The 24625-nt window shown below is 48.2% G+C and overlaps 1 protein-coding gene across 1 annotated transcript; it reads right to left on the bottom strand.

Moving 5' to 3' along the window:
• Positions 1–3999: 3999 nt before the first annotated feature.
• LOC123141208 (putative homeobox-leucine zipper protein HOX26) lies at positions 4000–4948 on the bottom strand. Its single transcript, XM_044560411.1, has 2 exons — positions 4586–4948; positions 4000–4492 (listed from the first exon to the last, which is right to left on the bottom strand). The coding sequence occupies exons 1-2, from the start codon at positions 4937–4939 to the stop codon at positions 4217–4219; spliced, it is 630 nt and encodes a 209-aa protein (XP_044416346.1). The 5' UTR covers positions 4940–4948; the 3' UTR covers positions 4000–4216.
• Positions 4949–24625: the final 19677 nt, after the last annotated feature.

The raw sequence follows: 24625 nt of genomic DNA, 5'->3' as shown, positions 1-24625 counted from the left end.
TCTCTGCAACAACGAAATGTCCTAAAGACATTACGGATGCACACTGCCGAAACACAAAAAGAAGAAGAAGAAAAAACAAAAACGTGTCATGCTGATGTGGCGCAAATAGTCAAGTCTATTACCTAACAAATAGGCATCGCTAGGTGGTCAACGGATTCAATTGTAATTTATATTTTTGCGAGATCAACAGTAGTTTATTCCGGTAAGATAGAACTACAATCCTTCCGTGAGAAATCCTCAATACATGGGGGTCATTTTTGTTACCTATGATATTCTCTATATACTGACATGATTTTGATTATAAATAGATTGGGAGTTCTTTCATAAAAGAAAAAAAGTTGATGGAAAAGCCCACTCCGCTCCAATTTGTCAGGAACCTGACCGTTGGGCGTTGCCATGGATTTTAGTCCCACCTTGATTAGTTTTTTGGGATGTGGTGGACTCTCTACTTATAGCAGTGTGTTCGCGCACCGAAAATGTCCGTACATAAGCCAGAGGTTGAAAGCTGGGCATGAGACGCGAACATAATTGTGGTCCAAAATTATCAACTGTTGTAGTTGAGAGGCAAGACATGTACTTTTGCGAATAAGATTTTTTTTTTTTTTTGCGGGGAGCGATCAAGAATGATTTGACAATATAGAACCGAACTTCTAATTTACACTTTAGAATTTTATTTCCCTGACCGCTTCTTCATTTGTGGTAACATCTTCTGCGATCACTATCAGAACCGTATATAAACTGAGGTTTCGACATAGGCACGAAAATTCGTGGATGCGCCGCGGTTGCTGAAACCGGCTAGCGAAAAGCCCCCATTCGTTCAAGGCAGCCAGATAGACATGCAAACGTATGATTTCCAGAAGTGGACGAGATCTCTGAAGCTCGAGTCAGACTCGTACACTGCATGCGAACCCTATGATCGAGATTTTTGACGCCGTACGTGCTACCGACAAATCAGCGGGTGGTCGCGCCGCGGTTGTTGAAAAAGCCCACCAAAGGTCGAAATCGGAAACGCCCGGGATCCTGCTAGGCCAAGACCATCCTTCGTTGTACGGAACCTGGATGGTTATCGAGAGCTAATTGAGGCCGGGAAACAAAAGGTCTGGTTCTTGGTCCGACCCGTGATCAAATGCTGCGAGTTAACCAGATAATCATTAGGATGTCTGTTGTGAAACCGTGGACAAATAATCTAAGGAAATCTGTTGCTTCCGTCATATGCATGGTGCGCGGTAAACGAGATCAAGGAGAAAGTGACACTCAGTGACCGTTCAACGGGAGTATGTAACAAAAAATTACCATATTTCGTGGAATTGTGTCTACAAACTACCACTTTACAAATTTATGCTGAAAACTACCACTTTTTCACTAATCTTTGACTAAAAACTACCATGTCGAGAAAGTGCCCGATTCGCTTCTTCTAAACGCCTTTATGACAGGATGGGCCCATCTGTCAGCATCAATCTTCTTCATCCTCTCTCTCTCTGGCATTTCCCCGAACACCTCATGTGCACTCCGTGCTCCTCTCCATGGCGACGCCCCGGCGAAGCACCTCTCCGGCGCTGGTCTCCCAGTCGAGGCCATGGCAGCCTGCCAGACCGCTCCGCCGGTGTCCCTCGCCGCCGATGGCAAGGCTTTGCCGACCGACGCCCTCCTTCTCCCGTCCCCTCCCCCCCCCCCTCCGGCGAAGGGGATAGTCGACACCGGCGACTACGGCGTGAATGGCGGCGAGCATGGCGACGTGCGGAGGTGCAAAGGCGGGGGCGTCAGTCGGCAGGGCCGAGCGGGGGGTGGCGAGGCCTTGGCACGATGGCGGCCGCCATGGCCGAGGCGAGCAGGCGGCTCGGCTAGGAGGGATGGCGGCACAGGTGGCGGGGCTCGCCGGCCGGCGGGGCAATGCGGCGAGTGGTGTGGGCTAGGCGGAGCGGCGGGTGGCGCTGGTGGGCCCGAGCGGTGGGTGGTGCGGCCTTGATGTGTTTGGAGCGAAGGCGATGGCCATGGCTGGGTTGAGCGGGCGGCTGGGTCATTCCAGCGGAGCTCGGCTAGGAGGTGGCGGCGCGCTACAGGTGAACAGCCGGCTGGGAGTTGACTACTAAGCCATGTCATCGCCTACGTGTGGGCCAATCCTGTCATAATTATGTTTAATTTCAGCCGAAGCGGTCACGGGAAAAATTAGTCAAAAAGTGATAGTATTAGGCACAAATTTATAAAGTGGTAGTTTGTAGGCACGGTTTAACGAAATGTGGTAGTTTTTTGTTAAATACTCGTTCAACGGAGTATAGTTGAGCACACAAATTAGCAAAATACCCCATGTGTTGCTCTCAAAACAAGCTTTCACCCCTATGGCGCTCTCGCCCGGGGCAACCGGACCTTACATAGTGTCGCTGCCTCATCCCTCCCCCCCCCCCCCACACGCGTGGCCGCGGTTGCGGGGCTCTCCCCCTCAGAGTGCTTTCTCGTCGTGGGTAGCGATGTCTGTGAATCAATGGCAGCTCAGAGGTCCTTCCGTGTCGACGCGTGCGGAATAGTACGGTTGCGTCGGTCCGGTTCTGATATAGGCAGTCCTAACGTCAGAGGTCTCGGCTCGTTGGCCACGGATAAGGCCTTGCTCGTGTGCGCGTTGGCAAGGCCAAAAGAGAGCCATGGCCATGGCGTGCTCGACAGCGGGTGGTCAACTGGCGATGGTTGTGCTCCCTTCTGGTCTAGACAAGACTGGTTGGGGACGCCAGTGTGGACGACTACGTCACCAGATCCATTGGGACTTGACATCTGATGTTCAGCCAATAGTGGAAGGAGGTGTCTTCCCGTTCTTGCGAACATCGTTGGTGAGCTGCAATGATGATGGTCGGCGGAGTCTCGGGATCTTGAAGGCTGGGACGACGGCCCTCGGAAGCATGTTTGGCTCGTCGATAAGCAGTAGTAGCAATGGCGGCGTCTCTTTTTGGACATGTGGATAGCAAGGGGAGGGTCGGCGGATGATCCTATTGTCGTCGTGGCTTAGGTGTTGATGGCTCACTGATTTGGGTCTAGAGGCCCTGTGCTGGTAGCAAAGAGCCCCCCCCCCCCCCCCCCCCCCCCCCCCCCACCACGCCCTCGCAGTTTGGCCTGGCAAGCTTAGTTTCTCAGTTGCACTTGTGAGGGTTGGACCAAAAGCTTCGCGCTCCAGCGCGGGCGACGATGACACTTACTGGTGTTGCTTCCCTCTTGAGCGCATTGTTGTGGGTCCACTTGTCATGTCATGGCTCCGGGCGAAAACCCTAGTCCGGCTTCTCAGACTCAACGGCGGTGGCGCTTGGCATCATCACCTTCTTGAGGCATCGTTATGGAGCCCGGTTCCTTTCGGTTGTAGCGGGTCAGCATCTCTGTGCATGTCTTGTCCCTCACATGTAGCATGCTTGACTCTGGCGGGGGATGGTCCCGAACTCTCAATGATCTCCTATCAAATATGTGTGTCCCCCCATGGTCTTTGTTCTTTGTCGTTGCTATCTCTTTGCAGAAGCAACGCTGCATGGCCTGGAGTAAGCGGCAATCTCAACGGCGAGTCGGACCCTTCGAAAATGGCTTGATGTATTCGGTACTATGATGTTTGGTGGTTTCTCAAGGCGACGCGGTCAGGTCCCTCCCACGGAACGAGCATCATCGAAAAAACTAAAATAAATCCTAAAAAATACGAGCACTAGTGTCAAGTCTAGTCTAGAACTTAAACCCTGATCGATTGGTTTCCATCACAAGAAACCAAACCATCTAAGGTACGCTCACCTTGCGCTCATGAAAAAGCTTAGCATGGACCCATCTCCACCATGCATGCCTGAAATGTTTTTGTTTTCGGAAACCATATGAGAGTTCAAGAGCACCTCGTGACCTTTTGTTGAACTGACCGTGAAGGCGAGGATTCTCCATTCCAATGCAAGATTCATGGAAAGAAGGTTCGCTCATTTGTCAGATGTGATATGAACAATGACTAGTCGACTAACTGATTCCCGCAGTTAATTTGGGGCCAATTTTGCTGCTTGAGATCATGCAGGAATCGTGATCATCCAGAGCGAGGAAGACACATATAACGAAACTACCAAAGTACACCGTAGCTAATACATGCATCAATATTGTCAGCTCGTTAGGCTCATGTGAGACTGCGTCATGCCTAGATAATTCACTACGCTAGCTATAGCTTATGCTACGTGACGGCGCACTTCTAGTTGACAAGTTCTATGGCAGCGGTAATCTAGGCCGCCCTCCGGCCGCCGGCGAGCCTGTTGCAGGACGGACACCTCGTGAGCCTCGAGCCCTGTGCACCGCCGACGAGGAGGACCGCGTGTGTCTCGGCGAGCTCTCGCCGGAGCCGCGCGTTGTCGTCGCTGAGCCGCTCGCACCACCGGCGCAGCAGCTCGCAGTCGAGCTCCGTCTGCTTGAGCTTGGTGCGCGCCCTCCTGTTCTGGAACCACACCTCCACCTGCCTCGGCTTCAACCCAAGCTGCCCCGCAAGATCCTGCTTCTCACCCTGCAGTTCAAAGAACATTCCGATCAGAATCTTCCTGCATGGAAATTATACTTTGCACCTATTGATGAGATTGAATGGAAGATATGGACGTACATGGGAGAGGACGTTGTGGGAGCGGAAGCTTTTCTCCAGCAGCGCCGCCTGCTCCGCGGTGAGCCGGAGCTTCTTCCTCGCGCGGCCGGCTGCGTCCCCTCCGTCGTCGCCATCGTCGACGTCGCTGCCGCCGTGCACAGCCCTGGCCCTCTTGGCATGCTGCCTTGTACTACCGCCGCCTATCCACCTCTCCCCTTTCTTCCTTCCAGTATTTCCCGCCACATGACCCGCTGCCACTGGCGCCGGCGGCGGTTGGCTCCCGGCACCGATCACGAGCGACAACCTTGTGTCGACGAGCTCCTCCGCCTCCAGCGACTCCTTGCTGGTGCTGCTTATGGTCGTCAGGCTAGACATCTTGGAACCAAAATCAACTGAATTCGCTCGTGCCGTCGATAGAGGGATATGGAGGTATGCCGCCGGCGCCGGGTAGCTAGGTGATGATGGCCAACAGATGGGGTGTGCTCTGTTAGCCCAGATCCGACGCCGAGTACTTTCCGGCGACGGTGATACGACCGACGACGAACGACGACGAAGCGAAGCAACGCTGGTTGACTTGGTTCCTGCTCCAAGCTAGCTCAATCCGCTGGAACTTCAGCTCACGTATACAGCAAAAGCACGGCCGATCGAATTGATCTACTAGCCGGCTGGCTCAACTACGCACGCACACAAGACTTGAATTGATAGCCAACAGGCTCGTGTCGAGCCCGTGTTTTTCTTTATTGCTTTTCAACTCACGGTACAATCTGTTTAAGGGGTATAGGGATATATATACTAGTCTGCCTACCAACTAGTACTAATCCTAAACGGTGATTGCTACTGAAACCTACACGGACACATATTTGTGCACATACACGTGAAGGACACGGACACAGTCGTGTTTAATCCTAACAATCACCCCCCCTAAACACGACGTTGTCATGTCACACTTCGGACGTCGATCCTTCACCTCTCTAAGAACTTCTCTCGATCCAAAGCCTTGGTTAGGGTGTCCGCCAGCTGATCATCAGTGCGATTGTAGTTGACCTCCGTCTTCCCTTCTTCTACACAGTCCTTTATGTAGTGATACACCGTATCAATGTGCTTGCTCCTATCATGCCGCACTGGTTCTTCGCGTAGAAAAGTTGTAGACTTTCTATCAACATTGAGCACCACTTGTTCCGGATCTCGATCCATGAGATCACCGTGCAGCCTCCCTAGCCACACACCTTGACACATCGCAGTGGCAGCTGCAATATACTCTATTGCATCAACTGCGGGTGCTTTACTCTTCTTGCTCAGTTCAAGACGAGGTTTCATTGAAGCTTCAATTAGATTGCAATCTTTCATGCCACAGTTTTCAAGTATCTTCCTTGTGTATGCCTCCTGGCATAGTGTGATTTCCTCTGTCTTTTGATGTACCTCTATCCTGGGGTAGAAGCTCAAGAGACCTAGATCATCCCTCTTGAAAATCTCCATTTGTAACTTGAACTTTGCAATCACCTCTTCATCTGCTCCAGTAATCAATAGGTCGTCGACGTAGATGCCAACTAGTAGACGATCCCTGCCTTCACCTCTCTTGTACATTGCATGCTCTAGTGGGGCTTTCTCAAATCCAAGAGAAATCAATGTCCGATCAAGTTTGATGTTCCACTCCCGATGTCCTTACCATAGCCCATACAAGATTTTGTGTAACTTCAGTACCTTGTGCTCTTCTCCCTCTTTGATGAAACCCGGCGGTTGATTCACATACACATCTCCTTCTATCTCGCCGTTCAAAAACGCGGAGTTTACATCCATGTGATGTATCTTCCATGATTCCTGAGCCGCGAGAGCGATGAGTAATCTCACCGACTCCATCTTTGCAATGAGAACGAACACTTCTTCGAAGTCCATACTTTCCTCTTGCACATACTTTTTGGCCACAAACCTCACTTTGTGCTTCATGCACCCTTCAACATCTTTCCTGACCTTAAATTGCCACTTGAGCTCTATCGCCTTTTCATTGTTGGAAAGATCCACAAGCTCCCATGTATTATTGTCATGGATCGACCCCAACTCTTCTTTCATAGCATGACGCCAACACTCCTTCGTATTTGCGTCCACAAATTCCGCCGGTTCCTCGACGCTTGCTAGACACCGTCGCCCACTCCTGTTCATCATTACCGGGTCAATCGTCCGAAGAGTATTCCTCGGATATGGGTGTAACACCGGCTGTAGATGTTTGGGTGTAGGTGGTGTCCTTTCCTCCACATGCGCTGTCGACGTCCCTGCTGGACTGTTCGGCAACACCGCAGCTGCAAATGAGCTCTTGCCCACACACAGGCCACCAGGCGAAACCCCATGCAGGCCACCAGGCAATGGGCCTTGCCCATCACCACCCGCGTTTTGGCTTCTGTCCTGGTCCAGCTCCTCTTCTGACCCGTCACATAGGTCTGTGTCCACAATACTGCTAGATAGACTAGCTCCCTGGCTCGCTTCTCTCCCATCTGAAGACTCCACTTTTGATCCATCTTTTCTTTCTGGACCGTGCCCACTTTCTAGCCCACATATTAGACTTTCACATAGTAGTGACTTTCCTCCTGGTAGAGCTGTTGTACATGTCTTGTACGTGGTGTTCCTGCCTTGGGTTGCTGTTGTGCTACTACCATCGCCAGCAACTGGGCTGCCATGCGTGCTTGCTGAGAGTGACGCGGTGTGTGACACGATGCCTGCGCTCACCACGCTATCTGACACGGTGTACACGACGCCGCTCCTTGCCGTGTCTGCCGCCATGTGCGCGCAATGCTCTCCTGGTCCGAGCGTAGTTCGTCCTGCGTCTCGCCTCGCCTGGCAATCTTTTGAACTGCTCTTTCGGTCGCAGCTAACCTCTCTTGGACGCACCACACAAAGACTACCTCTCCATGGTCGTGCACATGCAGCGATCGCTGCATCTGATCCAGCGAAGTTAGCACTTAAGCCCGTAACTTCGACATGATCTTCGAAATCACCACCCATGTCCGTAGCGTCGACACGAGTTTCCGAACCATAATCTTGAGAGCAAACTTTTTCTTCATGGAGCACGACTGTTTCTTTAGCCGACGCTTGAAGAACTGGATCCTTCGTATCCACGAGTTCGCACATCAACATCATGTCACTGTCATCTTCTTGCTGGGCTATGAGCGCCTTCTGCTTCGATGCTTCCTCGCAGTCAGCCTTGAAGTGGCCAAGGAGGCCACAGTTATAACACCTCACTTTCCTGATGTCAAACTTTCTCCTCGGTGGTGGTGCAGCCTCATCGTCTGAGTCGTCGTCCGAGTCGGCGAAGTTCTTTCTCACCGAGCGCTGCTTTCCCTTCTTGCTGCTGCTCGTGGATCCGCCTTGCTTTTCAAGGGCGATCCACTGCGCCTTTGTGAGCATCACAAGCTCGTCGTTCCTCCCGTCCCCAAGACTGTACCGCATCCGCTCATCGTGAGCCTTGTACCGTCCGACAAGATCGTCGATGGAGAGAGTCGCGAGATCGACGCACTGCTCGATCGCCGTGACAATTTGCAGGTACCGGGGAGGGGCTGCGCGCAAGAACCGCCGGACAACCGAGGCCTCCGTGAGGTTTTCTCCAAGCGCGCGGATCCGATTGACGAGAGTAGCCACCCGTGAAGCAAACGCATCCACGGACTCATCGTCGCCCATGACCAAAGTCTCGTAGTTCCTTAGGAGAGTTTGGAGATTGGCTTGCTTGACGCGGGTGTGTCCCTCAAACATGAGCTTCAGCGTATCCCACACCTCCTTCGCCGTTGCTTTGGCGATTAGGTGCTGGAGGACATCCATCGGCATCACCGAGTAAATCGCCGACGCCGCCTGCCGATCCTTCCGGTGCTCGGCTCCCTCCTTCTTGAAGGCGTCGCCTCCTGGGTCGACCGCGTCCCATAGCTCGTTGGCGCGGAGACCACACTCCATGAGGGCCTTCCAGACCCCGAAGTTCTCGCGATCAAATCGTGGGTACGACGAACTCGCCGGAGCAGCAAATACTTTAGCCGCGCCGGAGTACTCCGCCAGCTGCTTGTTCTTCTCGTCGTCCGCCATGATCCTCCGTTACTAGAAGATCAACCTTGCTCTAGATACCAATTGTTAGCCCAGACCCGACGCCGAGTACTTTCCGGCGACGGTGATACGACCGACGACGAACGACGACGAAGCGAAGCAACGCTGGTTGACTTGGTTCCTGCTCCAAGCTAGCTCAATCCGCTGGAACTTCAGCTCACGTATACAGCAAAAGCACGGCCGATCGAATTGATCTACTAGCCGGCTAGCTCAACTACGCACGCACACAAGACTTGAATTGATAGCCAACAGGCTCGTGTCGAGCCTGTGTTTTTCTTTATTGCTTTTCAACTCACGGTACAATCTGTTTACAGGGGTATAGGGATATATATACTAGTCTGCCTACCAACTAGTACTAATCCTAAACGGTGATTGCTACTGAAACCTACACGGACACATATTTGTGCACATACACGTGAAGGACACGGGCACAGTCGTGTTTAATCCTAACATGCTCGTCATGGCTTTATAGGTGGCCTGGCTACAAGACACTGGACACGGTCGCATCCCACGTATGGTTTCGTGTGCGAGTTAAGTAAGACAATTAGTGCTGCATGCTTAGGTTTACTAGGTAAGATTACTATGGGTGATTGATGCTTGGTTTGACTGAGGGAAAAATCTTTATTGAGGGATTTGACTGAGCAAAACTAATTAACCATGGCTATAAAATTGGCTCATATTCTTAACCAAGTCCATAAAGTTTCTGCTAGCTTCCGTTCAAAATAGATGTACCTTTAAATTTTTAACTTATAATGTAACTTTTAATAATTATTTTTTGTAAACCCTCAGAAAAGAATTATTTTTTGAACAAGAGTATGTAAGCAAAATATTATAGATGTTACATTTTTTTTTTCGACAATAGATGATTAATTACCTTGCTAATTATTTTTAAGGGGCACAATTTTTAGAGAGAGGTAGTGTACTGTATTTTACTAAACAAACATGCATGCATGGCAGTTTTGCGAAACGGTCAAACTCTGTTTTTAACTTTGTTGGCATTCTCTCCCTTGCTCTCACTCTTTATATTTATTTATTTATTTTGCCATGAAAGAATGCAAGCTGGCCTTTCTGGTAGTATGATGTGTAGCATCGAGCTCCGTTTGACAAATATTTATAAACGGAAGGAGTACGTATCATGGTAGAGCATCATGTAATTTGACCATGCATGGTGCAGAGCAATCCAAGCATGCGAGCGCGCGCGACTCGATAAGGAGATTTTCCGTACGTGTGGTGCATGCAGGACACTGTGGGATGGCTCGCATGTGCATCCAAGGCAGCGTTACTTGGCGGCCACGTACGGGCCACCACCCGTCAACACGTGCGCATTTTGCATGGAGAAATTTAGTGGTGCGTGTATGAACGCAGGACTGATTGCAAGCTCATGCATGGACTAGATCCATGATTGCTGTGCACTCTGGTCAGCAGCGAGCGACATTCAGAACGTCCGTAAAATCGGATGGTCAAATTTGGCCATGATGCTCACGTACGTACGCGCAGACGTTCTCAAACTAATCACGTACTTGTACAGTAGCTAATTAAGCTAGGGTAGGCGTCACCTCCAGGGGGCGACTCGAGCGCCCTAGTTGCCGCCGCACTCGACCTCCATCCTTCCCTACTTCCTCGCGGCCGCCGTTGCAAGCTAGTGTAGTATAAAAAACACTTTTATATTATAAGACGGTACTTTGTAAAGTCTTTGTGAATAATTAATAAAATGGCTGCATGCATCATTCAGATGCATAGGCCGGGGTAATTTTTTTTTTAATAGAATAAAATAAGCTAGGGTAAATAATTATTGTACTTGACTGATTGTTACCAATATGGAACTACGTAGCACGCGGCGACGGTCATTTCGTCCTGCTGAAAACTGGAAGACATATACTATCTGAAGAGGTCAAGATCTATTGATATGACACTTTAGTAGTAATCAGGATGTAGGAGTACGTGTCACAATCTTCGATACCATTTGCTTGGTCGTGCGTGGAGTCGATCGTTTGCCACTTAATCAACAACGTCCTCGCACGAGCGCTTTCAGATAACCCGTGCGTGCTCTCTCGCACGTGTGGAAAGTACCACTGCACTACTAGGAAAAGGAGCTTTTACCCCGGTTTGTAAGGGCCTTTTGTCCCGGTTTTCGAACCGGGACTAAAGGTCGTTACTAAAACCCTAACCCTTTAGTCCCGGTTCTTACACGAATCGGGACAGAAGGTCCTCCACGTGGCCGCTGCTGCCAGCCCAGGCAGGGGGGCATTTGGTCCCGGTTGGTGCCAACAACCGGGACTAATAGGCAGGGCCTTTTGTCTCGGTTGGTGTCACCAACCGGGACCAATATGCAGGGCCTATTATTGTGTTAGCTAGCTAATTAATAGAGAGAAGTGTCCTCTCTTATCTCCGTGCTTGGTCGACGCTACGTACTATATACGTATGGAGAGGACTAGACACGCTAGTTAGTAATCAAATGAAGGAAACAGAAGATCGTCATGAACATATGCATACAGAGAGAAGTGATATCGACCACCTCTCCTTCTCCGAGAGATTGGTCGAACAACAAGTTCTCGTATATCTATCCGACACTACCGGCTACATATATACAATAATTATCTCTTACAATACAATCACCTAATTAAATTGTAAGAACACAGGGTCCACATAGTATTCTCCGTTTTCAGCGATCACGTGGTCAAGGAAGAATGCCGCAAATTCCTCTTGAATTCCTCGCATACAATCTGGTGCTAGGAGTTCACCCTGCTTCCGAAACATCTAATTTGAACAAGGGGGTCAATACATATATATATGAATAAATGAAACTCAACACAAATGATGGTAATAAAATAAAATTGTGAATATTATTGCTTACGCACTTCATATTGTTCTTCAGTGTAGCCCCGCTCACAGGTCGTGTAGCGGATGGACTCGCAAACGTAGTATCCACAGTAATTATTCCCGGGTTCCTGCCACAACCACTTTACAAGAAATAGAGGTCAATCAAACTGATAAGCAAGCATGCTAAATGGTATTGATGAAACTAGCGCTTGAATCACCAGGAGATGCGCGGAACATGCTACTATAGTACTTACTTTCGGGTGTTTAAATTGCAGCTTCTTCGGTAGTCCCGTAGCTTTTGCGGTGAATTTTCTCCAAACCCTGCCAGACAAAGAAAACAATTACTTGATATCAGGAAATAAACAAAGTTGCTGATATGGTGGATAATGATCGATTTAACTTACTTCTCGAGCATTTGAGTCATGTTCGCATAGTCCTGGGGATCTTTTCGTCTCGAGTCTAAGACGGTTACTACTCCCTGCTCAAGCTTAATCTCTAGGAGAATATAGTGGAAACTGCGCATGCATGCATAAGTCATCAATTACATTACCATAACCTGGACTAATAAGGGAAACCGAATATGCACAAGACAGTAACACTCACTTGAAGTTGTAAGGAAAGAGCATTATATCTTTGTTTTGATTTAATACCAACGATTGTAGCAAGTTGGCCTCGGCTTCTTTGGGATGTTTTTCAACCGTATATGCATCTATGAGATTTGTGTTAATGAACCCAATATCACCGATTTGTCTTTTCTTCAATTCGGCGATCTTCAATCTGCATAATATAGTGAGGATAATTATAAATACATGCAATGAAAGAGCTGACCTATATAGAGAGACTTAATGACAGAAGTAGTACTACTTACAGACAGTAGCAAGTGATCGTTGTTTTATCGAGGGCCTTTTGATTGTAAAACTGGAAGAAATCCTCAAATGGAACATTCAGCAGATCAATTCCAACGAGGTCATGCTCCGGTTTAACTCTCAGCGTCAAAGTATTCATCCCATCAGACTCTCTGCAGGTTTTCATGTACCAATCATGTAGTCTTCGCATCATCGTTGTTAGAGATCTTTCATCTTTGACGAGAGGCTTCCCGTAATGGTATTTGTGTTCGTCGACCTCCATGATTTCATAATGTACATCGTCGGGCAGGTAATCTCCAAGATTGCTATAACCGGCCACCATCCTCAGATCATTAGCGACGATGTCTTTTGACACCTTGAGCGGGGGGCACGATTGGTTCACTTGTTCGCCGAGCTGGGCAATTTTTTTCCCAGCTCGTCGTTCTTTTAACCTTTGATCACTGACAGTACTTCCCGACCGCTCCGCTTCGGCATATGTCTTTGCAAGAATGCGCTCATAGTTGCCTCTCGGCGGAGACTTTGGTGGTTTTGTCAGGGCAGCCAGAGTGCGCTTTGCTTTCACCGGATCTACCTTCTCCTCCGGAGGTGGATGTTTCTTTGCTTTCACCCCTTCAAAGAAGTTTGTCACTTCGGCTCGCACGATCTTCCTGGTTTCCTCCTCGGTCCTCTCGTATGGTAACTTCTCTGGAGTCTTCAGAGAAGGACCGAATCTGTATTGCGTCCCGCCTCTGGCAGCTGTACTGCTAGACACCGGCAGAGCAGACGGAGCGGCTGCGGCTGTCTTCTTTCCTTGCTTACGAGGCGGAGGAGAAGGACTACGACGCGCCGGAGCAGCCGCAGCGGCGGCGGGTCTCTTCCGCCCTTGCTGACGAGGCGGAGAAGGAGGAGGCTGGCTGCTCTGGCGCGCCGGCGTAGGCGGCGAAGGAGGCGGAGTGCCGCCACGCGCCGGAGACGGAGGCTGAGTGCCCTGATCACTCGCCGGAGGAGGAGGCGGAGTGCCCTTACTCGCCGGAGCCGTCCAGTTCGGAAGCTTGATGAGCTCCTTCCGCCATAGGCATGGAGTCTTCAGAGCAGAACCCAGCCGAGTCTCCCCTTCACCGGTAGGGTGGTCAAGCTGGAGCTCCTCAAATCCCTCCGTTATTTCATCCACCATCACCCTAGCATATCCTTCTGTAATCGGCCGGCAGTGGTAGGTTGCGCCGGGTTCAGGAGGTAAAACAGAGCCAACAGCCGCCTTGACTTTGAAGTTCTGCCATTCCGCCATAAGGTGGCAATGTTGAGACTCCGTGATAGCATCCACGGGGTAGCTAGCAGGAGCCGCATGCTCCAGCTGAAGCAGCTCGGTGGAAGCCACGCTGCTTCTCCGCTGAGATGGCGGTGTAGCTTCGGGGGCAGTTTCGGCATGTCGATTGCCGTCTCGTTCCTCTAGCGCTTGAACCCTTTCGTGCAGCTTCTGAATTTGGATCTGCTCCACTTTTTTCCTCCTCTCCTGGCTTTTGTAACCGCCCGCGTCCGGAAAACCAGCCTTCCACGGAACGGAGCCTGGCGTGCCTCGTGTCCGTCCAGGGTGCTCAGGATTCCCGAGGGCCATTGTGAGCTCGTCGTTCTCTCTGTCTGGAACGAACGTCCCTTCCTGCGCTGCATCGATATATTGCTGAATCTTCTTGACTGGTATTCTCAAAAGCTCGTTCGTCCAAACGCACCTCCCTGATACAGGGTCCAAGGTTCCGCCAGCCCCGAAGAACCAAGTCCGGCAACGGTCTGTCCAGTTCATTGTCTGTGGTTCGATCCCTTTTTCAAGCAGATCATTCTCAGCCTTGGCCCACTTAGGTCGGGCTTTGAGGTAGCCACCTGACCCCGTGCGATGGTGAAGCTTCTTCTTCGCAGCATTCTTCTTGTTTGTCGCTGACATCTTCTTACTCTTTTCCGATGTCTTGTGGGCCACAAATGCGGGCCAGTGATCTCTGATCTTCTCATACCGGCCGATGAATTCTGGTGTCTCTTCTTTGTCGACAAACGTTTTCAGCTCATTCTTCCACCTCCTGAATAGGTCTGCCATCTTCTTAAGAGCATGAGACTTGATTAATTGCTCTTTAACTGGCTTCTCCGGATCCTCCTCTGGCGGTAGGGTGAAATTTGCCTTCAGCTCAGTCCAAAGATCATCTTTCTGCATATCATTGACATAAGACACCTCAGGGTCTTCCTTCTTAGGCTTATACCATTGGTGGATGCTGATCGGGATCTTGTCCCTAACTAGAACCCCGCACTGAGCAGCAAATGCATCCTTTGTCCGGATGGGTTCAATCGGTTGGCCGTCGCGCGCGATTGCTGTGATCTCAAACCTTTCATCCGAGCGCAACTTTCTCTTCGGGCCTCGTCTCTTTACCGCAGTTGTGCTCGATCCGGAGGGCTAGAAAAAAGAAGAAAGACGAGTGTTAATTAATATGTGTACATACCAAAACAATGAATGCATCAATTAGCTAGTCAGCACAGGCTTAACTAATATATTTACCTGGCCGGACTCTGTTCGGTCACCGGAGCCGTCACCACGGGCTCCTTCTTGCACCAGCATTGGGTCACCGGAGCCATCATAATCATGTCTTTCCTCCTCCACTCTTCGATCACCGTAGCCTGCTTCTTCACCCTGTTCTTCCAGACCATCATTGTCGTTAAGATACGACAAGATATCACCTCCGGCTAAGATTATGTCCCCCAACACCTCTTCTGCTTGCTCGTCTCGTCCGTGCTCCATTGTTTCTGCAAATATTACAACATGGCAATTATTACACAAACATGACAGCAGGTGGATATATTAGTGCAAACGTAGACCTAGCTTATTCCGGGTTTGGGGTGGCCTCGGCAACGCTTCAAGGGTAGGGGCGCGGCGGGAGGGGGTAGGAGACCGACATCGTTTTTTTCTAGGGTTTGGGTGTCCTCGAGAGTTTTGGTCGAGCGAGAGGGCCGGGGGGTGCTCCCGTGGTATAAGTTATCACGGTCGAGAGGGGGTATAAATATCGACCGTCCATCATGTCGAAGTTATCTGGGAGGGAGTTATATATATCGACAACGACGACATACATACATGGGAAAATAATGTTATCGGGGAGGGGGTATATCGACCCCCCCCACGTGTTGAAGTTATCGGGAGGGGGTTATATCGACAACGACGACATACGTACATGGGAAAATAATATTATCGGGGAGGGGGTATATCGACCCCCCTCGTGTTGAAGTTATCGGGAGAGGGGTATATCGACGACGACAGACCCGATAAAACATAAGAAAACGAAGAAGAAATAAAAAGAGGAGAAGAAGAAAAGGAATAGAGGAGAAGATCGAAGAAAAAAAAGAAGAAAAAAAAGAGGAGAAGAAGAAAGGAATAGAGGAGAGAAGAAGAAAAATAGAATTTTTCTATTTTTCTTCTTCTCTTCTATTCCTTTCTTCTTCTCCTCTTCTTTTTCTTCTTTTTCCTCTTCTTATTTATTTCTCCTCTTCTTCCTCTCCTCTTCTTCTCCTTTCTTCCTCTTCTTATTTTCCTTTTTCCTCTCATTCATAAAAAAATGTTCAAATAGAAAATTTCGAAAAACAGTAAAGGTTTTGCCTAATGCATTGTTCATATGAATATACAAACATTTGCATATTCTACAATAATTAATATCACCAAAAAAATCTATGAACAGAAAAAATCCTAACTTTTCTAAAAATCTATCTTTTGCATATATACATGAACATATATATACACAGAGAACATATATACATACATATACTCATACATGAACATATCATCATATATATGAACATACATTTTCTTTGCATATGCATATGAACATACATTTTCTTTGCATATGCATATGAACATACATACATACATTTTTCTTTCATATGAACATACATACATACATTTTCTTTGCATATGACCATACATACATTTTTCTTTGCATATGACCATTCATACATTTTCTTTGCATATGCTTTGCATATAAACATACATACATATGAACATACATACATACATACATATAAACATAACATACATACACAAAAAATTCTAAAAATCTGCCTAAAAATTCTAAAAATCTGCCTAAAAAATTATATGAAAAAAAGCATACATCATCCATCCATATAATGAACATATACATCATCCATCCATCCATATAATCAACATATGCATATGAAAAAAAATTATATGAAAAAATTATATGAAGAGGATCGAGGGGACAGGGAGGAAAGGGGGTCGCCGGAGCCGGACCGAACGGGGAGGAGGGGCGGCGTCGAGGCAGGGGCGGCAGTGGGGGCGGGCGCCGGCGACGACGACAATGGTGGGGGCGGGCCGGGGCGCAGGGGCGCGGCCGTGCGTGCTCGGGGACGGGGCAGGGGCACGGGGCGGCGGCCGGCGTGGGCTCGGGCGCGGGGCAGGGGCACGGGGAGACGGGGATGGCGGCCGGCGGTGGCGACGGCAACGAGGAGCGCGTGAGCGATTTGGGCAGATTGGCGGCGGGGGCAACTGGCGAGGAGGGGAGATGTGAAATTTTCACAAGTCCTGGTTATATAGAAAGGGCATTGGTCCCGGTTCGTGGCACCAACCGGGACCAATGCCACCCTTTAGTCCCGGTTGGTGCCACCAACCGGGACCAAAGGTCCCTTTTCAGCAGCGCAAAGGGCGGGAAGCGGCGGCCTTTGGTCCCGGTTGGTGGCACCAACCGGGACTAAAGGGGGGCCATTGGTCCCGGTTGGTGCCACGAACCGGTACCAATGCACCCCTTTAGTCCCGGTTGCTGCCACCAACCGGGACCAAAGGCCTCTTGCTGCCCGCGTCGCGGCCAAAAGTTTAGTCCCACCTCGCTAGCCGAGGGGCGCCCGCACCAGTTTAAAAGCCGCGGCGCGGCTGCTGTTTCGAACTCCTCTCTATAGCAGGCTTCTGCGCCTAACTTTGGCGCGCTGCCCGTTGAGCCCTCTAGCCCTTCTGGGCCTGTATTTGCAAACCCGAGGGTTGGAGGGCCCAGCGGGCAGCGCCCCAACAATTTTTTTTGCTGTATTTAGTTTTTTTGTTTTCTTTTTTGCTTTATTTATTTTGTTTTGTTTCTACTTACAACAAAAAACTTATTTATTTTATTTTATTTTGTTTCTAATTAATTATTTATTTTACTTTATGATAATTCTTTTTGCTATTAAAGTTTCTATCAAAAAAAGTTCTTTATGAAAATTCTTTTTGCTGTATTTAGTTTTTTTGTTTTCTTTTTTGCTTTATTTATTTTGTTTTGTTTCTACTTACAACAAAAAACTTATTTATTTTATTTTATTTTGTTTCTAATTACTTATTTATTTTACTTTATGATAATTCTTTTTGCTATTAAAGTTTCTATCAAAAAAAGTTCTTATGAAAATTCTTTTTGCTTTTAATGATTTTGAACAGAAAATACTTCGATAATTTTAGTTGCATCAATTTTATATGATTTTAGTTTCAATAATAATAGAGGTTTCTTATAATGTTTTGAACAGAAAATACTTTGTTAATTTTAGTTTCATAAATTTTATTAAAGTTTATTTTATTTTGTCGGAACACAAGAAGTCCGGAGTTGTAATAAGTTATTAAAAATAAAAAAGAGGCGCAATGCTCGTTGATTTGCTTCAAGCCTTTCGGAATAGTGTAGACTGCACTGCACATAGCTCCATGCAGTCTACCTTATTCCTCAAGGCTTGAAGCTAAGCAACGTGAGCATTGCGCCTCTTCTTCATCGTCTCTGCACTCAGGGCTTATAAACCGCTCCTAGTGCCTCTCAGCTAGCGAGGTGGGACTAAAAAACTGCTTAGTAAGAAACTCTAGTACCGGTTCGTGCCACGAACCGGTACTAAAGGTGCTCGTGGGGCCACAGCCTCATTAGTACCGGTTCGTGGCACCAACAGGGACCAAAGGGTGGAATTGGTCCCGGTTCGTGCCACCAACCGGGACCAATGGCCTTGCACAGCGGCGTGGTGGTGAGTTTAGTCCCACCTCGCTAGCTGAGAGAGAGCCGCACCTGTTTATAAGGTGCGGTGCGCCTGAGCTGTCGAGCTCCTCTCTAAAGCAGGCTTACGGGCCTAACCTCTCTGTACATGCCTGTGGGCCTACTGGGCCTTCTGCGGGCCTGAATCCTGGCCCATGGATGGGTTTCTAATCGTATTCAGGCCGTGGTGGCCCAGTAGGTGGCATAATTTTTAATTTTTGGCCTGTTATTTTTCATGCATTTACTAATTATTTTGAGCTATAAGACCCTAAAATTGAAAAGCATTTCAAATGAACTCTGAAAAGGTTGAAAGTTGGCATGGTATCATCATTTCATCCACATAGCATGTGCAAGAAAGTTGAGAGGGTTACGGCAAAAACTAGATGCACTTCTTGTACAAAACGGACAATGGTATCATACTCGTCTATTACAAAGTTGGCATGGTATCATCATAATAGTTGCGGGAGAAAGTCTTCACTTTTTCTTCGCTTGTGTCATTTGCTTATTGCGCCGTAACCATGGATAATCTTCATCGTTTATCAGGATGCTTGGGTCAGCCTTGACTTTGAAGGGAGGAATTTCATGAAACTTTTCATAATCTTCAGACATGTCTGTCTTGCCCTCCACTCCCACAATGTCCCTTTTTCCTGAAAGAACTATGTGGCGCTTTGGCTCATCGTATGATGTATTCGCTTCCTTATCTTTTCTTTTCCTCGGTCTGGTAGACATGTCCTTCACATAGATAACCTGTGCCACATCATTGGCTAGGACGAACGGTTCGTCAGTGTACCCAAGATTGTTCAGATCCACTGTTGTCATTCCGTACTGTGGGTCTACCTGTACCCCGCCTCCTGACAGATTGACCCATTTGCACTTAAACAAAGGGACCTTAAAATCATGTCCGTAGTCAAGTTCCCATATGTCCATTATGTAACCATAATATGTGTCCTTTCCCCTCTCGGTTGCTGCATCAAAGCGGACACCGCTGTTTTGGTTGGTGCTCTTTTGATCTTGGGCGATCGTGTAAAATGTATTCCCATTTATCTCGTATCCTTTGTAAGTCAATACAGTCGAAGATGGTCCCCTGGACAACGAGTACAACTCATCACAAACAGTGGTGTCACCTCTGAGACGTGTTTCCAACCAACTGCTGAAAGTCCTGATGTGTTCACATGTAATCCAGTCGTCACACTGCTCCGGGTGTTTGGAGCGCAGACTGTTCTTGTGTTCATCGACATACGGGGTCACCAAGGTAGAGTTCTGTAGAACTGTGTAGTGTGCTTGAGACCAAGAATATCCGTCCCTGCATATTATTGAGTCCCCTCCAAGCGTGCCTTTTCCAGTCAGTCTCCCCTCATACCGCGATTTAGGGAGACCTATCTTCTTAAGGCCAGGAATGAAGTCAACACAAAACCCAATGACATCCTCTGTTTGATGGCCCATGGAGATGCTTCCTTCTGGCCTAGCGCGGTTACGGACATATTTCTTTAGGACTCCCATGAACCTCTCAAAGGGGAACATATTGTGTAGAAATACGGGCCCCAGAATGACAATCTCGTCGACTAGATGAACTAGGACGTGCGTCATGATATTGAAGAAGGATGGTGGGAACACCAGCTCGAAACTGACAAGACATTGCGCCACATCACTCCTTAGCCTTGGTATGATTTCTGGATCGATCACCTTCTGAGAGATTGCATTGAGGAATGCACATAGCTTCACAATGGCTAATCGGACGTTTTCCGGTAGAAGCCCCCTCAATGCAACCGGAAGCAGTTGCGTCATAATCACGTGGCAGTCATGAGACTTTAGGTTCTGGAACTTTTTCTCTGGCATATTTATTATTCCCTTTATATTCGACGAGAAGCCAGTCGGGACCTTCATACTGAGCAGGCATTCAAAGAAGATTTCTTTCTCTTCTTTCGTAAGAGCGTAGCTGGCAGGACCTTCATACTGCTTCGGAGGCATGCCGTCTTTTTCGTGCAAACGTTGCAGGTCCTCCCGTGCCTCAGGTGTATCTTTTGTCTTCCCATACACGCCCAAGAAGCCTAGCAGGTTCACGCAAAGGTTCTTCGTCACGTGCATCACGTCGATTGAAGAGCGGACCTCTAGCTCTTTCCAGTAGGGTAGGTCCCAAAATATAGATTTCTTCTTCCACATGGGTGCGTGTCCCTCAGCGTCATTCGGAACAGCTAGTCCGCCGGGACCCTTTCCAAAGATTACGTGTAAATCATTGACCATAGCAAGTACGTGATCACCGGTACGCATGGCGGGCTTCTTCCGGTGATCTGCCTCGCCTTTGAAATGCTTGCCTTTCTTTCGACATTGATGGTTGGTCGGAAGAAATCGACGATGGCCCAGGTACACATTCTTCCTGCTTTTGTCCAGGTATATACTTTCAGTGTCATCTAAACAGTGCGTGCATGCGTGGTATCCCTTGTTTGTCTGTCCTGAAAGGTTACTGAGAGCGGGCCAATCGTTGATGGTTACAAACAGCAACGCGTGCAGGTTAAATTCCTCCTGTTTGTGCTCATCCCACGTACGTACACCGTTTCCATTCCACAGCTGTAAAAGTTCTTCAACTAATGGCCTTAGGTACACATCAATGTCGTTGCCGGGTTGCTTAGGGCCTTGGATGAGAACTGGCATCATAATGAACTTCCGCTTCATGCACATCCAAGGAGGAAGGTTATACATACATAGAGTCACGGGCCAGGTGCTGTGATTGCTGCTCTGCTCCCCGAAAGGATTAATGCCATCCGCGCTTAAACCAAACCATACGTTCCTTGGGTCAGCTGCAAACTCAGCCCAGTACTTTCTCTCGATTTTTCTCCACTGCGACCCGTCAGCGGGTGCTCTCAACTTCCCGTCTTTCTTACGGTCCTCACTGTGCCATCGCATCAACTTGGCATGCTCTTCGTTTCTGAACAGACGTTTCAACCGTGGTATTATAGGAGCATACCACATCACCTTCGCAGGAACCCTCTTCCTGGGGGGCTCGCCGTCAACATCACCAGGGTCATCTCGTCTGATCTTATACCGCAATGCACCGCATACCGGGCATGCGTTCAGATCCTTGTACGCACCGCGGTAGAGGATGCAGTCATTAGGGCATGCATGTATCTTCTGCACCTCCAATCCTAGAGGGCATACGACCTTCTTTGCTGCGTATGTACTGTCGGGCAATTCGTTATCCTTTGGAAGCTTCTTCTTCAATATTTTCAATAGCTTCTCAAATCCTTTGTCAGGCACAGCATTCTCTGCCTTCCACTGCAGCAATTCCAGTACGGTACCGAGCTTTGTGTTGCCATCTTCGCAATTGGGGTACAACCCTTTTTTGTGATCCTCTAACATGCGATCGAACTTCAGCTTCTCCTTTTGACTTTCGCATTGCGTCCTTGCATCGACTATGACCCGGCGGAGATCATCATCATCGGGCACTGGTTCCTCTTGATCTTCAGCAGCTTCCCCCCTTGCAGCATCATTGGGCACATCGTCTGGTTCCTCTTGATCTTCAGCAGCTTCCCCCGTTGCAGCATCACCGTATTCAGGGGGCACATAGTTGTCATCGTCCTCTTCTTCTTCGCCGTCTTCCATCATAACCCCTATTTCTCCGTGCCTCGTCCAAACATTATAGTGTGGCATGAAACCCTTGTAAAGCAGGTGGGTGTGAAGGATTTTCCGGTCAGAGTAAGACTTCGTATTCCCACATATAGGGCATGGACAACACATAAAACCATTCTGCTTGTTTGCCTCAGCCACTTCGAGAAAATCATGCACGCCCTTAATGTACTCGGAGGTGTGTCTGTCACCGTACATCCATTGCCGGTTCATCTGCGTGCATTATATATAATTAAGTGTGTCAAAAACCATTACAGAACATCATGAATAGATAATTAAGTGACCAAATTAATAGAAGTTCATCATCACATTAAAACCAAAGTACATACATAGTTCTCATCTAACAACATATATATAGCTCTCCAGAGCATCTAATTAATTAAACCATACATTGAAACTATGTAAAACATTTCAATGCGAAAACAAATGCGATCATAATCGCAACCAAGGTAACAATTGATCCAACGGCATAATGATACCAAGCCTCGGTATGAATGGCATATTTTCTAATCTTTCTAATCTTCAAGCGCATTGCATCCATCTTGATCTTGTGATCATCGACGACATCCGCAACATGCAACTCCAATATCATCTTCTCCTCCTCAATTTTTTTATTTTTTCCTTCAAGTAATTGTTTTCTTCTTCAACTAAATTTAACCTCTCGACAATAGGGTCGGTTAGAATTTCCGGTTCAACCACCTCCTAGATAAATAAAATCTATGTCACGTTGGTCGGTATATTTGTCATAAACAATAAATGAACCAAATAGTTATAAAAAGATAATATATACCACATCCGAATCATAGACAGGACGAGGGCCGACGGGGGCGGATACCAAAACCATCGCACTATGTAATAAGAAGGAATAATAAAAGTAACAAAATTAGACAAGTAACTATCTAAAGTAAGAATTTTTTCCTTTCAGAAAGAAGATAAGAACAAGAGGCTCACCACGGTGGTGCTGGCGACGAGATCGGCGCGGGCGATCGACGGCGGTGAAGACGGGGACGGGACGTGACGGACCGCTAAACCTAGACAAATCTCGGGGAAAATGGAGCTCGGAGGTCGAGTTTCGAGAGGAGAAAGATTAACTAGTGTGGCTCAGACATTTCATCGAACACCTCATGTGCATAGGAGGTGAGCTAGAGCACCCAAATGCCCTCCCCTCGCCGGCCAGAAAAAACAGAGCACTCTGGAGTGCTCTGCTGTGGCGATGGGGTATATATAGGGAACTCATTGGTCCCGGTTCGTGGCACCAACCGGGACTAAAGGCCTTTGGTCCCGGTTGGTGCCACGAACCGGGACCAATGCCCCCTTTAGTCCCGGTTGGTGGCACCAACCGGGACCAAAGGCCTTGTGCTGCCCCGCGTCAAAAGTTTAGTCCCACCTCGCTAGTTGAGAGAGCTCGAGAGTGGTTTATAAGCGCTGCTGCGCCCACCCTCTCGAACTCCTCTCAACTGCAGGCTTTCGGGCCTAACCGTTCTCTTTTCCTGTGGGGCCCACTGGGCCTTCTGCGGGCCTGAATCCTGGCCCATGGATGGGTTTCTAGTCGTATTCAGGCCGTGGTGGCCCAGTAGGTGGCATAATTTTTTTTCCTCTGTTTTTTTCTCTTTTGCTTTATTTGTTTTGTTTTGTTTCTACTTACAACAAAAAACTTATTTATTTTAATTCTAATTACTTATGTATTTTACTTTAATTATTTTATTTTTATTTATTTTACTGCTGCTATTTTTATTTATTTTACTGCTGCTATTTTTACTTAATTTATTAAGGTTTATTTATTTTAGTTACTATAGTTTATTTTATTTTATTTTATTAAGGTTTATTTATTTTATTAAGGTTTATTTATTTTATAAATATAAAAAATGAACATAGATGCGCTTATAGAGGAAATTTAACCTAAATTCATAATAAATTTCTATGAAATTTACTGTGAATTTAGGTCAAATTCCCTGTATAAGGGCATCTATTTTCACTTTAAGAGGAGCACAACAATGCAGAGAGGGACGGGCTTATAAACTGGTGCGAGCGCCCTTCGGTTGGCGAGGTGGGACTAAACACTGGCCGCAACTAGGACCAGCCGTTTAGTCTCGGTTTGTGGTAGGAACCGGGACTAAAGGGTGGTGGGCCAGGAGCGTGGCCCATTGGTTCCGGTTTGTCCCACCAACCGGGACCAAAGGGTCCGGGCGAACCGGGACCAATGCCCCCACGAGGCCCGGCAGGCCCCTGACCGCACGAACCGGGACCAATGCTCACATTAGTCCCGGTTCGTGACTGAACCGGGACTAATGTGAATATTGTCCTGTGACCAAAGCCCAGTTTTCTACTAGTGCTGGCTACTTTGGCTAGGTAGCCCATCACGTGTGTAATCACGAAGGAGATCAAGGCAAGGCGCGCCACCTCCATGGCTATTGGGTTGCCTTCAGACTCGCCGAAGCCGGAGAAGGAGGAGCAGTAGTAGCCGGAGGTGGAGGGAGAACCGTTGCTGGAGCCGATTGAGGTGGCGGATCTGGAGGAGGACGAGGCAGAGCAGCCTGTCTTGATAACCCCACATGTATAGGGACCACGACAGTCTTCGAAGGTATTACTTCGCCCAATTTTTTTAATTTGGCAGAAGGCGAGCCAAAGAATATTTATGAGCCTTAGCAGTTGAGTTGTCTATTCAACCACACCTAAAAAAATTATATTTCCGC

This window comes from Triticum aestivum, chromosome 6D (assembly GCF_018294505.1).
Source record: "Triticum aestivum cultivar Chinese Spring chromosome 6D, IWGSC CS RefSeq v2.1, whole genome shotgun sequence".
Lineage (NCBI taxonomy): Eukaryota > Viridiplantae > Streptophyta > Magnoliopsida > Poales > Poaceae > Triticum > Triticum aestivum.
Note: the sequence above shows the minus strand (reverse complement) of the source record. Positions and strands in the feature narration are given on the sequence as shown.